Here is a 15,891-nt window from a genome sequence, read left to right on the forward strand (position 1 = left end):
CCATTGCCTTCTTAAGAAATTAGCATTTCTCCTTTTGCAGTAGGAGTACACTTTTTTTCTAGATTTGTCCCTGCTGTGGTGAACATTATTTATTGTTGCAAGATGAAATTGTGGGCCACATAATAACTAAGAGTCCTTTTATGAGTCTTTTTCATCAGCTATCTTAAAACTATTTTTTGGCAGAAAGAAACTATAGTCCTGGGATGGAGATTTTTATCTAATTATAAATTTGAAGTTACTGTGATTATTTTTTTTCGCCTCTGTCTAAGAAATTGAGATAATTTGATAGTATCACCTTATTTATTTATTTTTTATTTCTGAAACTTATTTCAGAACTGGCGAGATTAATGTATTTATTTATGTATATATAATTACTATTTAGACTATTTCCTTAAAGAATTTTGGTTAGCATATTTAAAAAATGTAGTCTAAGCCAAGTAAGATACTGTTGAACTTATTGAGGAGTATTGATACTTGAAGTCATAGAAAGGGGAATAGCATGTTAAAGAATTCTGTAGTTCATCACAGATCATTAGATTAACAGGAATTTTACTAGTATTTCTATTCAATCTCTGTGATATGTATACCTGGAAAAATTATTTTTCTAAGTATTAAATTAAGTATATAATTTAAAGAGTAGAAAATCTTTAATGTGAAAACATGGTGCCTCACTGTAATTTAATAAACACTGTAATTTAATAAACATTTGTGTTGACAGCACAGTAGACAAGCAACTGTTAGACATTACTCTTTATATCCACGGGACTTAGACTAGGAGAAATCTCACAGTGAAGAATGGACAAAAAGGTGAGGAAATGTTACCTGACAGAAGTCTAGGGACATTAATATTATTCTGCTCCAGATAAAAGTAATTTTGATATACTTTGAATTATACATGCAGCACCTAGCAAGGTACCATCCACATGAGAACTATATGAAGCTATCTGATCTTACAATTGTTTCTGATTGATTTAATCACAATATTCGAGGCACTGATAATGTTTTTATAGTTATTTGAAATTTAAGCAAGAATTAGCCATTCTTTAAGCAAGAATTAGCATTTGTTGTCTCTTAGGAAACAAATATTCTAGCTATGATTTTTTTTCTTCTGATCTTATTGGTTACCAGTAGAATTTGTTATTGAAAACGTAGGATGATTAGTTTTTTGCTTAGGTTTAAGATCCAATTCCTGATACTATATTTGTACATTTTGTTACCAAACCCACTGTTTTTGCTCTTAAGGATTCAACGAATGTGACTATTCTAAAAGCATGTATTCTTTAGTTTCTGTATAACTAGGAACTTACCTTCTTTTCAATAGACTGTTAAAATAAGGGCTTTCAGTTCAACCAACATAAAATGTACTAGTCAATTAATATTGTACACTGAAAATTTTTAAAAAGACACTTGAGATTAGGGAAGTTTATGGGAAAATTTAACCAGAAGATTGCAGTGATGATCCTCCTGTATTTCCTGCAACGGTAGTCAGTTTTACAAATGTTATAGCATGAAATGTGCATGTTCAACTGTTTTTATATAATGTTAAAAGTTTAGACAATTTAGGGGAAAGCATTTGTTGTTTATCTTATATACTATGAAAAATGTGTATTTTTCTATAAGAAGGGATTAAGAATATTTTGGGTGTCTGTATCTTTGTCTGTACACTTCAGTTTTTTCTGAATACTGGGGTAAGGAAGTTACCATAAGTCTTGCCTGGTGTAATTTGCATGCATCACTTTATGTTATGCATCATGTCTGAAAGGCATGCTGTTTTATAGCCTGTTTGCATTTTTCACCCAAATTGTTGGAAACTAATGAACATTTTAAAGGAGCCATTCCTTTAGCTGCGGTCTCTGAATTACCCTTTTATTGGTGAGGGGGGAATGAAATCATTCAGACATTTTTGAAAGAAAAAATTAGACAAAAATTAATGTTGTAAAATAAACCTCAGAAAACTATGATCAAATGACTTAATGATGCATATTTCAGAGTTTTAATTTTGACAGCAGTTGTGAAATAATACTTATAATCTGATCTTAAAAAGTAAGAAGTTAGAAAAAGGAGAAGGAATGCTCTCCTTTGAAAATTAGTGGCCACATTTGGTGATAGATGAAATGAAGATGCATCTTTCCATAATCTTTCCTTTTTTTAATATAAAGCGCAAATGCATTTTGCCAGAGAAATTGCATGAATCTTCAGCATGCATTGTTAACTTTGTCTTTTCCCCTTTTTTTCTACTGTTCATTTTCATTCATATATATTTGTTTTTTGGTTTGCCATTATTTTTTTCTTTTTGTTAATTACTTCATGTTAAATTATTTTTGAAACGTCATAAGCTGAGCAACCTCTCCGTGTAGTAACAGCGGATACCTGTCTATTTCACTATTTAGTCCCTCCTCCTATGTCTCCATCCTCCAAATCTGTGAGCACGCCAAGTGAAGCTGGAAGCCAAGACTCTGGAGATGGTGCTGTGGGATCTAGGTATGGTAATTTTCTTTTAATATTTTAATTGTAAAATGCATTCAGTGCCTAAATAGTGTCAGTGCTTTAGAGGGACTCTTAACAGATGTGTTGAGTTAGCTCTAACATTTTAAACTCTAAATGTCATAGAAATTTTTAATTGGGGGAAACATTTTTTTTTTGCAATATTTTAACTGTTACACTTGATTAACTTGGTGCTAAATAGGTAAATGATTTTATGCTAATTATTTTATAGTAGAAATAGAAGTGTTAATCCATTTAAATTTTTAATTTTTTTTTTAAGACAGGATCTCTTTCTGTTGCCCAGGCTAGAATGCAGCGGCATCATCATAGCTCCCTGCAGCTTTAAACTCCTGGGCTCAACCAATCCTCCTGCCTCAGACTCTTCCCAAGTAGCTGGGTCTACAGGCATGAGCCACCATGCCTGGATAATTTTTCTGTTTTTTGTAGAGATGAGTCTCACTATATTGCTCAGGCTGGTTTCCTAAGTTCTGGGCTCAAGCCATCCTCCCGCCTTAGCCTTCCAAAGTGCTAGGATTATAGGTGTGAGCTACTGCACCTAGCCTGCATTTACATTTTTTTATGTTTAAGCTAACTATGTTGGTTATGTGTGAATGTTTTGGTCATAAATAGTGTAAAACCTCTCTATTGTGCTTAATTCCACATTTAGTAATTAAAAATCTAACCAATTCAGCTAAGCAACCCAATTCTGTTCTTTTAAGTCACTAGTTCTGTTAAGATAGAAAATAATAATGTATATGAAATGTTAAGAGTAAGGAATGATTGCTAAGGAAATAATGAGAATGTTTACTGCCAAGTCTTCCTGAACTTAATCTTCCTTGTAAAATTATAGTATTTCATATTTGTTTTAGGATTCTACATAAATATTGGGACTTGTTTTTCAAAAATTTAGTATGAGTTCACCTGTCTTCCAAAAATCATATTGTGAAAATTACTTATTCCATTTTGTTACATACATCCACATACAGACACGTACAATTATTAGCAAGTCTTTATTTAACAGCATACTTTTTTGAGGTCTTGCGACAGGTAAAATGAGATTAAACATAGCTGGTCAAAATCCACTGTAGATTCAGAATCCTTATTTGGGGTCATGAAGTTAAATGTCCTCCACAGGAAAATCTCTTCACACACCTTTTAATAAGACATACTGTTAGAGTTTTATCTTTTTTGTGCCTGAGTCTCTTTGATTGAAGTTACAAACAAGTGTGTAAAAGGAGGTGGGGGAAAAGCAAGGGAGCTGGATGGTTCATATACTTAATATTTAATCAGTTCTTAAATGATGAGGTTATCGTTAACAATTAAAAGGCACATAAAGTTTGCCAGTTTGAGTTTGACATGTGCCTTCCAAAACTGTTCTGTGTATAGAACCAAAATTGCAAATCTAAGCAATATTGTCTTTGGAGGTAAATGACGTTCTTCATTTAAAGGAAAATCAAAGCTTGCTTTTTAGAAATGTTATTACTTTATAAGATAGTATGAATTATAGATTAAAAACAGTTTAGTTTAAATTTATTTTTAGGGCAAAAACAAGTGTATTTGTTTTGTACTTCATACTTCTGTACTTCCATACAAATACATCAATATTTCTTTACCTGGCATTTAAACACCTTTTTTTTTTTTTTTTTTGAGACAGCGTGTCACTCTGTCACCCTCGGTAGACTGGTGTGGCATCATAGCTCACAGCAACCTCAAACTCTTGGGCTCAAGTGATCCTCTTGCCTTATCCTCTCGAGTAGTTAGGACTACAGGTGCCCTCCACAATGCCAGGCTAGTTTTTCTATTTTTAGTAGAGATGGGGTCTCACTCTTCTTCAGGATGGTCTCGAACTTCTAGGCTCAAGCAATCCACCTGTTTTGGCCTTCCAGAGTGCTAGGATTTAGGAATGAACCACCGTGCCTGGTCCTAAACATCTTTAAATAACTGAAATTTTCAAGTGAAGCGTTTTTTGTTTGTTTGTTTTTTTAACCATTACAGTAAAAATATTTACCAAGATAAAAAATGACTGTATTTAAAAAATTTATTTAATATTATATATTTTTATGTAGATACTGTACTGTGAACGTTATGAACTCATTACTGATTTTAAATAGGCGTATAGGCTTGGCACCTGTAGCTCCATGGTTAGGGTGCCAGCCACATACACTGGGGCTGGCAGGTTCAAACCCGGCCCAGCCCTGCTAAACTAAACAATGACAGCTACAACAAAAAAATAGCTGGGCATTGTCTCAGGCGCCTGCAGTCCCAGCTACTTGGGAGGCTGAGGCAAGAGAATTGCTTAAACTCAAGAATTTGAGGTTGCTGTGTGCTGTGATGCCACAGCACTCTACTGAGGGCAACATAGTGAGACTCTGTCTCAAATAAATAAATATAATAAATAAATAAATAGATGTAGAAAGATTATTTTAATACAGCGTCAGCAAGTTTGCTTTCAGTAGTACTATACAATATATAACATCTACTTGACTTTTAAAATTAATATGAATTAAAATGTGTCCTCATGAATTTCATGGCCACCTATAGATTATTAGAGATTCTTTGGAATATTGTAAATTGGTACAGGGGGTAAATACTGATAAGAAAAATATTTGTAGTAGAATAGATAATAATCAAATTGTCAACTTTGTTAAATACTATGGGTGTGGTATTCATGGCCCTTGGTTTTATAGCACTTAGACTCTAGTGATGACATCATTAATTTAAGAATGCCATTCACTTTATTGAAAAGCTGTAAGGATCATTTGTAAGGATTTGTTTTGTATAAAGTATAGATTTTCTAAATGGTAAATTCTAAAACAAGAAAGTAAGGAGTTAATACTTTTAAAGGTTTTCTTCTTATTAGAGAATGAATACAAAGTTAGTTTCTTCTAAGTTTAAGAGGAGAGAAAAAAGTCCTTTTTGAATGAGGTATGTGACCTTGTATCTTTTTGTTCTTAATATATACTTTATGTCCTTTGAAAGCACAGATTCACTTTAAAACATTCATTTTTAAGAGGGCTCAGTATAGTCATCATATATATATATATATATATATATATACACACACACACACACATATACGTAAAGTAATGGAAAAACTATGAATTTCACTAACTTATCTCCAGATTTCATAGTGGATAGTCAATATTGTTTATGGTGACAATTGACAGTGAAATAATGCATTTCTAAATACATAACATTTCAGAAGAATGCTCAGGTCTAAGAATGAAACAGAATGAATTCATATTGAACAAACATAATGATAATGAAAAAAGAAAGACAGTGAGAAAAAGGAAGATTCATGAAATGTGTGAGATGTATGTACCTGTACACTCAACTTCATTAGTTAGCCAAGACGGGGGTCTAAGATTAATAGTAGGAAAGGATAGATTTGATATTAAAAAAACATAACATCTAAACATATTTGAATCATTCTTTCTAAATGCCAAGAATTTCTATTGAAATTGGTGGTACTTTATGCATAAACATATAAGGCCATGAGAAATGATATTTCTCTAACTTTGTAGATTAGGAATTGGCATTTTGTTAAATTCCTAGTTCACTTTCTCAGTCCCTTCTCTTATGTCCAAAATAATAGTTAATAATTGTTCAGCTGGGCAATCCACATACTTCTTGGTCCTTTTTCTATTTTTGATCAGTTTATTTCTCAAACTTTCGAATTATATTGGAATTATACTTTACATGTCTGAAGATACCTATAGTAAGTATAATCATGTATTTTGTGCAGTGCATTTTTCAGTACTAGCTATATTATGAAGTAGTCTTACTTGATTTAGACTAAAATTACATCCTCAACAAGAAACTTTATGTCATTGATAACAGCTAGAGCGCTCATATAATGTAAAGCCTGTAAACAGAAAAGTCTTTGGAGACCAACTCATAGAACCCCTTTTTGGTTTAACAAAGCCTAAGTTTGTTGCTGTTCTTTGCTTAGTACAAAGCAGATCTTCAATGTGTCTGCTTCCTTCACTGCATATACACAACTTTGTTCAAAGTTCATGGTCTTTTTATTTTTAAAATGAAAGATTTCTCTAGTTTAATTCACAATCATTTTATTGATATATTGGCCAGTAAAGTAGAGAAATCATTTGTTGTATTAAAATACTGTGGCAACTAAAACCAGATGTGTATTACATAAATGCAAAATATATTTGACAAAAATGGTAGTACTAAATATATTGTACTTAATTTTTTTATAGGGACTATAAAGCATTATCTCATCTTATATTGCTAACCCACAAGAATGCCAATGTGATAAAAGTACCTTTGTTCCAATAATGACTAGATTTGGCTTAAGTGGAAAAAGATCTGATATAAAGTTATTTACTCAGTAGGCAATGCTAAAGCATCACTGAATGTTCATTTAGGATTGATACTCTCCAAAAGTTAGGTAAATCCTTTGAATATAAAATATTTCTCTAGGGAAAATATCTATTTTTTCCTAGAGACAGAAATCTTCAGTTGTTTTCTAAAGCAGATGACATGTAAGCCCAAGGCAGTGCTTAACCCATAAATTACAGGAGGGTCACATTTTGGAAACTTTAGCTATTTTGTATCCCAGTGGGATAGTCTTTGGTTTTCTTACGAAAGGTTTATGTGTTGACTCATTTCCTTTACCAATATGACATTTTTCTGCACACGTTTAATGCTTTGGGCAAGATTAGAATATTTTAACTAAGGTGGTGTTTTAAAAATTAGAAATCTTAAACTTTGAATTATTTTATAGCCTACCTTGTTGTCATCCACAAATAAAGTATTATTTGGGTTGTTATCTGCTTTAGTTTTTTTAATTAATTATTTTACAATATTAGTTTCCTGTGATCTGAAAATACTGTCTTTTAACTGTTCTGGGTTTTATGCTTGCATTTTTAACCACATTATGCTTACTGCATGCACTAGAGCATTGAGTAATACCTGATATATGTTTGTTTGTTTCTTTTGGTACTAACCAGAACATGTGGTTTTTAATTGTGAACAGTACTTTAGCTGTAGCTATTAATAGAATGTATTTGCTTGACTAATTTATGACCTTTTTTGCTAATGCTTCATGGTTGTCCTACAACCATTTAGGACGCTGCATTGGGATACAGATCCATCAGTTCTTCAGCTTCACTCAGATTCCGATTTGGGGTATTGAATAGATTTATTACCTTCCCTCTTTAATAATTAATTTGATTCTTTGTGAAACTTTCCTAATTTCATTTTGCTTAAGTTTCTAATAGTGTAGTATATAATATAATAGGACAAAAGTTATATTTTACTGTGACACCTCATTTATCCTGTATAATTAGTGAAAGAAATATTCTGTGTATGTGATTTTTCTGGGTACCCTAAGCCCATTTAAGTGTACACATTTTCTTTATTATTTCTATATTTTTACATAAATTTTCTAGGGTATTAAAAACTTCCCAGACTTTTTCTAATATATAAGAAAACATTTAAACATTTTCTGGGTTAGTTGATACAAATGTTAATTTGTTTTCCTGTATTCACCAATGATTTCTGCGGTTTTGAGAGGATTAGAGATGTTGGTCTCTACTCTGTGGCCCCAGATTGCTATTCATTCACATATTCACTCAGTTGTTTATTCTAAACTCCAATGCAAATTATAAATGCTTGCTGTTGCCATTGTACCTAATTCAGATACCTGTTTGCAGCTTCTAAAACATGTGGCCATACTTTTGGAACTGTATCTAAAATACACAGTCATGGCGAATATACAAAATTATATGAGCTACTTGTACTTTAACTGGAAGACCTCGCTATTGGCTTGTACTGAGAGTTCTTCTTTGCCCCCATAGCTTCTTTATTTTTTTTAAAAGTGGCTTTGGATAAGTGAGGTATTACATCCCTACCTTTCTTCCTCCCAGATCTTGGAATATTTTGTCAATTTGTTTTAATATTGTTAATTTTTGTCTGTTACACTTAATATGCATTCAAGTTAGTAACTTGCTCCTAATACTGCTGGCTTGAACATTTCTTTCCAGATAATGTGTGTGATTTACTTTTCATATGATTTGCATCTTAGAAATAAGAATAGTGTCTCTTATTTCAATTTTAGTCTTAGAATACTAGATTACTTCATATGTATTTTAAAATGTTCTTATGGTATCCATTTGGGACCTTAGAGAAAATTGATTTTTAAAATGTACTACTTTTATTTCACTTTGTATAGGATTTGGATTTAGTTACTAAACAAAATTGAATAGGATATTTATATAAGAAAAAAATTACTGTATTACATATATTTCAGATACCCTACTTGATATTCAGGAAGTTGCAGCAGTATCTTTCTTGAATATCCTTTCAGGATAGGTTAATAATTGAGCTTTCTGGGAGTTTGAAAGCATACTTTACTTGGTTTGGAATTTAAATGTCTAATGTAATCAATTATAAACTACCTCCCTCCCCAGATAGCTAATAAATATTTTTCTTTTGGTCCATTTTTTTTTTTAGCTATAATTTTCTTCTTCCATTTGTCAAAAAAGAATATATTTCCTCTAACTAAAAACAGAATTGACTTTAGTAGGTTTATGATATTCAAGAGATCTGTTGCTTTAATTAGAGACTAGATCTTGGTTTGCCCACGTATGAATCAACATTGACTGCACAGAAATTACAGATTTAAAAATTTAAAATCTTTCATTTTAAAGTCCAATGGACAGTGTGATTCTCAATTTCTGCCACATACATAGTGCAAGAGTAAGAAAAAGGCTTTCGACAGAAACCTTTCAGTCCTAAAGCTGAAGTTTCCTAATGGTGAAGGGAATTAAATGTGGTCTGAGTAAAATCATATATTTGACTCTTTGAAAAGTACAGAATCATATTCCTGCTAAAAACAGTTCTTATAAGCACCCTTATTCAGTAGTCCACTTGGAAATTCCTGTCCTCTTGTTCTATTATTACCCACATACTTGTTTTATTTGCTTTTTAAAATGAAAAATACCCTGAATGATTCAGAAATATTTTTTGGTTTTGCTGTGTTCGAATGCTTTGGTAAAACCAACTCACTTCATTCTCCATCTAAAATTTCTTGAGTAAAACAGGGATATAGATTATAATCTTGGGTGCAAATGACAATTTTTAAAGATAACATGGTTTGATGTAATTAAAATGTATCATTTGTATTCACTTAATTTAGACGCGGACCTATTAAGCTTGGAATGGCTAAAATTACACAAGTTGATTTTCCTCCTCGAGAAATCGTCACATATACAAAGGAAACTCAGACTCCAGTTATGGCTCAACCCAAAGAAGGTGAATATCTATCCTTAATGTGATTATCATTACATTATTAAAAATAATTTTTTTCTTTCCTTTTATTTCTTTTTTTGCTTTTGTTTTTGTGGCATATTTTCTTTAGAAAACTAATGCTTTATGGGTTCTTTACGAATTTTTCTTAGAAAATTTAAACTTTTTTCTTTTAGAATTTACACTGTAACCTGTGTGTATGGTTTTCAATTTTGTTGACATAAATTTAAGTCTTTCAGTTTTCATTTTGCCATTGATAAGTACTGCTTTTAGAAGCAGAAAAGTTTAAGAATGGCATTAGTTTATGTCACTGAGCATAATTCTTCCCCTCAAAAGAATGTATCCCACAGTAAATAGGACATGTAAATTATTTTCTTTAGAGCATGCTGCATTCTAATGTTACTCATGCTGATGAACAAATTTAGACCTAATTCTTAAACGTCCTCTTCTTATGATGTAGGGACTCTACTATGTTGATTATTTATTTATTTAATTTTTTTTTTTTTTTGTAGACAGAGTCTCATTATGTCACCCCCGGTAGAGTGCCAGGGGTCACAGCTCACAGCAACCTCAAGCTCTTGGGCTTAGGTGATTCTCTTGCCTTAGCCTCCCAGGAAGCTGGCACTATAGGTGCCCACCGGTGGACAATGCCTGGCCATTTTTTGTTGCAGTTGTCATTGTTGTTTAGCTGATCCAGGCCAGGTTCAAACCCACCAGCCTCCGTGTATGTGGCTGACGCCATAACCACTATGCTACGGGCAATGAGCCTATATTGATTATTTAGTAGCCTTTAATCTGTGTGTGATGTGGGAAGTGTGCACAGACATATTGAATGTAGAGTCCCTTTGGTTCTTAAATCATGAAGAATTATAATAGCTAATGAATTAAGCGTAAAGTACTATGTAGTTCTCATTTTTCCCAACAAGGCTAATGAATTTATGTTATATATAAATATAAAAGCGGTTTATATGAGATTCCTAATACAGGTCCACAGTCTCTTACCTGAAACCTTTGGGGCTATATATGTATTAGAAATGAGTTGGGTTTTTTTGTTTGTTTTTTGTGATACAGGAGTCTTACTTTGTCACCCAGGCTGGAGTGCTGTGTTTTCACCACAGCTCACAATAGCCTTAAGCTCTTAGGTTCAAGTGATCCTCCTGAGTTGGTAGGACTACAGGTGCCTACTATGACAACTGGCTAATTTTTCTATTTTTAGAAGAGATAGGGTCTCACTCTTGGTCAAGCTGGTCTCAAACTCCTAAGTTCATGGGATATTCTCACCTCAGCTTCCCAACGTGCTAGGGTTATAGGTGTGAGCCACTGTGCCCAGCTGAGAATTTTTTATATTTTAGAAAAATAATAAAGCATATATCATATGTTAACACTACAGGAGCATCTTGGCTATTAATATTTTGACAGCAAAAGATATGAACATATTAAGTGAGATAAGTAATGATTCTAAATAACATTAGCTCTGGTCATGTCAGGGTTTACCACAAAATGAATTATGGACTTTGGAGCCGTTGACAATTTTGAAATTGTGCATAAGGTCTTTTGGGACCATAACAAATTATCCTTTTAATAGTCTAATAGACATAATTTTCATAGACCAGACTTGTAACACATGTACCTAGACCTAATTCCTTATGTCAACCACCTCCATGTATTGACCAGTTTGTTGTAATCCGTTGGGTGATCAACCTAACAGAGGTTCTACTGAGTAAAGAAAACTGAAGCATTTGTTCTTAATCTTGATTAAAAGACTTTAATCAACATATCTGAAATAAGGAATATGTTTTATACTTGGCCAGGAAAATTCCTATTTCCCATAGAAAATTAAGCATAGAAACTTAGATATTTTAATTTGTTTTTGAAATTTTAGGTTGGTTTCCATTTATGAATTATTTAACAAATTTCAAAACTCACCAAGAGACAAAATTGGCGAAATCACAGTTGGAATGTAAATTAAACTCGGATAGGCAGTATAATCCGTGCAGAAGTAATGTGAGTTACCAAATTGAAGATAACAATTGGTCTTACCTTTCCTTCATATATTTTTACAGTGTGTGACCCTTTTCTTTTAAAAAGCAGTTTTTATTCTGCCTTGTTTTTCTTTTTCCCCATTCTAGCCATCTTCTTGCTTTCAAGTTTACTCTCTAAGTTGGTAGTACTGTTTCTGAACTGAAGTGCTTTGCTGTTTTAAAGCACCTACTGTGAAAGAAATTGACTAGGACCATGTGACCTCAGTCAATTTCCTTCTCTGCAGGTAAAAAGCTTCTCTTGGCAGGAGTGTGGTAGCCACAGATATACTCCTGGAAAAGTTAGTTTATTCCTTTACCTTTAAAAAGTTTTAACTCTTTTGAAAATGGCCTTATTTTTTCTTACCCACCTTTTCAGCCTTTTTTTTTCTTTCTGTTTTTAAAAAGAAGGTTCTTTAAAGGAGGAAGAAATCCTACACGTTATCTAATCTAATGAGCCTGTTTACATCTGAGGAAACTGAGGTTCGGGGAAGTTAATTGATGAGTCTAAATATACAGCATGAGAGAATGGCTTTATGCGGAACCTGGCATTTGATTTCTAGTGAAGTGCATTTTTCTTTTTCTTTGTTTTTTTTTTTATTAGAAACAAAAACCTTGTAAAGGACGAACAAACATAAATACATTCAGAAAAGGAATCAGACAATTGCTACATCGAAATATTAAGCAATAATAATAATACAAAGAAAGTAGCATTCACATCGTCAAGTAAGAGTATGTCTATTATAGAATGCTTTGACTCTGAGATTCAGTATGGAGTCATCAGTTAACTTCTTTTTTTTTTTTTTTTTTTTTGTAGAGACAGGGTCTCACTTTATGGCCCTTGGTAGAGTGCCATGGCATCACACAGCTCACAGCAACCTCCAACTCCTGGGCTTAAGCGATTCTCTTGCCTCAGCCTCCCAAGCAGCTGGGACTACAGGCGCCCGCCACAAAGCCCAGCTATTTTTTGGTTGCAGTTCAGCCGGGGCCGGGTTTGAACCTGCCACCCTTGGTATATGGGGCCGGCGCCCTACCGACTGAGCCACAGGCGCCACCCAACTTCTTATTTTTTTTAAGTATCAAAAAATAGACAGTCAATATTTATAAATAAGTAAAAGATAATTTCAAAAACTCAGACCATGCTGTCTTGTAGACAATAGAAAAAGAAGAAAAAAAGAAGTGCATTTTTCTTACCTTATTTCACTTTTTTTTTTTTGAACAGAGTCTCATTCACTTGGTCACCCTCGGTAGAGTGCTATAGCGTCACAGCTCACAGTAACCTCAAACTCTTGGGCTTAAGCGATCTTCTTGCCTTAGCCTCCTAAGTACCTGTAGTACGGACTACAGGTGCCAGCCACAACGTCTGGCTATTTTTTGTTGTAGTTGTCGTTGTTTTAGCTGGCCTGGGCTGGATTCGAACCCGCCAGCCTTGGTGCATGTTGCTGGTGCTGTAACTACTGTGCTACAGGCACCAAGTCATATTTCACTTTCTTATCTGTGAGGGGGGTTGTAATTATTTTTAGTATTGGTTTAGTGGCCAAATATTTTTCCTCCATACTTAATTAGCATTTACTGGGCCCGGCCCAGCTCTTAATCTGTTATTGTATGATGTTAACATTTGGAATCCACACTTCCCCACTATACCAAATTTATAGCCTTCTAGTTAGTATTATCCTTATCTAAAATGGAATTTTTTAATTTTGGAAGAAAAGACACATTTAATAAGTTAGTTTTAACCTTCAGAGGGTTAAATACGGTAGAACTTCCATAGTTGAGCACCTCCCTACATTGACTACCTCCCTTAGTTGACCTAATTTTTATAGACTAGACTTGCACCACATGTACATAGACCTAATTCCTTATGTTGACCACCTCCATATATTGACGAGTTTGTTTAATCCACCGGGTGATCAATGTAACAGTGGTTCTACTGAGTAAAGAAAACTGAAGCATTTGTTCTTAATCTTGATTAAAAGACTTTAATCAACATATCTGAAACCCTGGCCTTAGAAAAATATATTTCATGAAATTGCAATAAGAGGATCTATGTAAATTATGCCAGTACTACTAAAATAAAATCTAAATTTTATATAGAGAAGACTACAGCTGGGTATTGTGCATGCTTCAGCTACTCTGGAGGCTGAAGTGGGACTATTGCTTGAGCCTAGTAGTTCTAGTAGTTCTCCTCCCCTCCCCTTCCGTCCCCTCCTCTCCGTTCTCCTCCCCTCCCCTCTCCTCCCCTCCCCTCTCCTCTCCTCTCCTCTCTTTCTTTTTTTTTTTTTTTTTTTTTTTGACAGAGTCTGTCACCCAAGATTGATTTCTGTGGCCTCATCCTAGCTCGCAGGCAACCTTAAACCTCTGGGCTCAAACTCCTCCCTTAGCCTCCCAAGTAGCTGGGACTACAGGTGCACTGTGGCGCCTGCCACCACACCTGGCTAATTTTTCTATTTTTTTTTTTTAGTAGAGGCAGGGTCTCTCTTTGTTCAAGTTGATCTCAAACTCTTGACCTCAAAAGATGCTTCTGGCCTGGGTTTCCCAGAGGGCTAGGATGACAAGTGTGAGCCACCTCACCTGGCCAAGACCACATTTCTTTGAAAAAAAAAAAAAAAAAAGACTGTGTAGAGAGATAACATCCATGTTTAAAGAAAGTAAATATATAATTAAACTATTAGTTTTTTTATTTTTCCCCCAAATTAGTATTATGACTGTCTTTAAAATACTTCTGATTAAAAAGTCAGCTACATATTTTTCCATTGTTGAAAATCCAAATAATTAAGAAAATCCAAGTTTTCTTATTCTAGATGCTTAAAAAAAAGAAAAAAATAAATGGATTCCATTGATACATTCATGAAGACTTTGTCCCAATGAAGATTCTCTTAAATACACATTTGATTTTAAGGAATGTAGTATAAGAAGATGAAATTCTGGACAAACGGATTGAAATGGAGTGATTCTAAATGATGCTGATACAAAAAGAAAGGATTATTTTGAAAATATTAAAGGAAAATCATTCCTCTCTTGTATTTTTAAGTTAATGGTTAAAGCATTTTCCTCTAATAGTCTCATAGATGTTTGTGAAATTATTCTTTTTTTTCTTTCTTTTTAGAGATAGAGTCTCACTTTATGGCCTTCAGTAGAATGCTGTGGCATCACAGCTCACAGCAACCTCCAGCTCTTGGGCTTAGGCAATTCTCTTGCTTCAGCCTCCCGAGTAGCTGGGGCTACAGGCGCCCGTCACAACACTCAGCTAATGAAGTTATTCTTAAATTGAATTTTTGTTAAGTCAAATCATATGTTTCTTTGTAACAAATTTCCTGACTTTTAGAACTCATTGTCAATATCCTTTATATTTTGAATAATCATACTACCTTGTAAGTTAGTAATTCTTCATAGGATATTGAATTATCTTAAAATATAATGAACTGATAAATAACGAATGTATTTCCTAAACAGTAATGCAGTAATGATGGGATTTGTTTTTCACTCCATATTGAGAATCATGAAGAGTGATAGATTCTTACCTTTTAAAAGTGTTGTAATATTTTAAAATAATTCAAGGAATCTTTGTGGCTTATTCTTAGTTTATTTTAAATCTTAAATGTACAATGTATCTTAAATGTAATGTGACATATAGATGAAAAACTTGCTCTGAAGCTTCTTCCTTCAGTTTAACAAAAGCCACCCATTTCACAGATGATTTAACTTTGATTAACCTACTCCGTTGTAACAGATTATTCCAACAACTGGAATTTCATGCTTTGGTGTTATTTCTAGTTGTAGCTAATTTACAGAACAGCTTTTCTTTCCATCTCACCAAAATATATCACAATTTTGATGTTAACTCAAAGTAAAAATTCAATGGTTCATTAAACCTAGTTTCAGCATTCGTTGACAAGAGATTTGTCATTTTCAAATAACTGCTACTTCATCCACTCTTTGCTGCTCTGTTTTATAACCCTAGATTCCCTGTCAGAGAAAGCAAGGAGTTAAACACTTAGCATATTGTAATGAATATTCATCAATAAATTGATATGACATGGCAGTCCCATTTTTCAGTCTTCTTGCTCTGTTACAGTCTTTTACATTTTTAAGTATAGCTTATCGTATTAATAGAGACTAG

The 15,891-nt window shown here is 33.3% G+C and overlaps 1 protein-coding gene across 8 annotated transcripts in view; it reads left to right on the forward strand.

Moving 5' to 3' along the window:
- The window catches only part of DYNC1I2 (dynein cytoplasmic 1 intermediate chain 2), a 61,855-nt gene that overhangs the window by 12,770 nt on the left and 33,194 nt on the right, over positions 1-15,891 (forward strand). For 4 of the 8 annotated variants that reach the window (XM_053596317.1, XM_053596319.1, XM_053596316.1 and 1 more), the window contains exons 4-6: positions 2,391-2,481; positions 7,573-7,632; positions 9,644-9,759. In XM_053596317.1, the coding sequence (XP_053452292.1) occupies positions 2,391-2,481; positions 7,573-7,632; positions 9,644-9,759 (267 nt within the window). The remainder of the gene's footprint in view (positions 1-2,390; positions 2,482-7,572; positions 7,633-9,643; positions 9,760-15,891) is intronic. The other 4 variants (XM_053596321.1, XM_053596323.1, XM_053596320.1 and 1 more) reach the window with 1 other exon arrangement.

Source organism: Nycticebus coucang, chromosome 7 (genome assembly GCF_027406575.1).
Source record: "Nycticebus coucang isolate mNycCou1 chromosome 7, mNycCou1.pri, whole genome shotgun sequence".
NCBI classification, from domain to species: domain Eukaryota; kingdom Metazoa; phylum Chordata; class Mammalia; order Primates; family Lorisidae; genus Nycticebus; species Nycticebus coucang.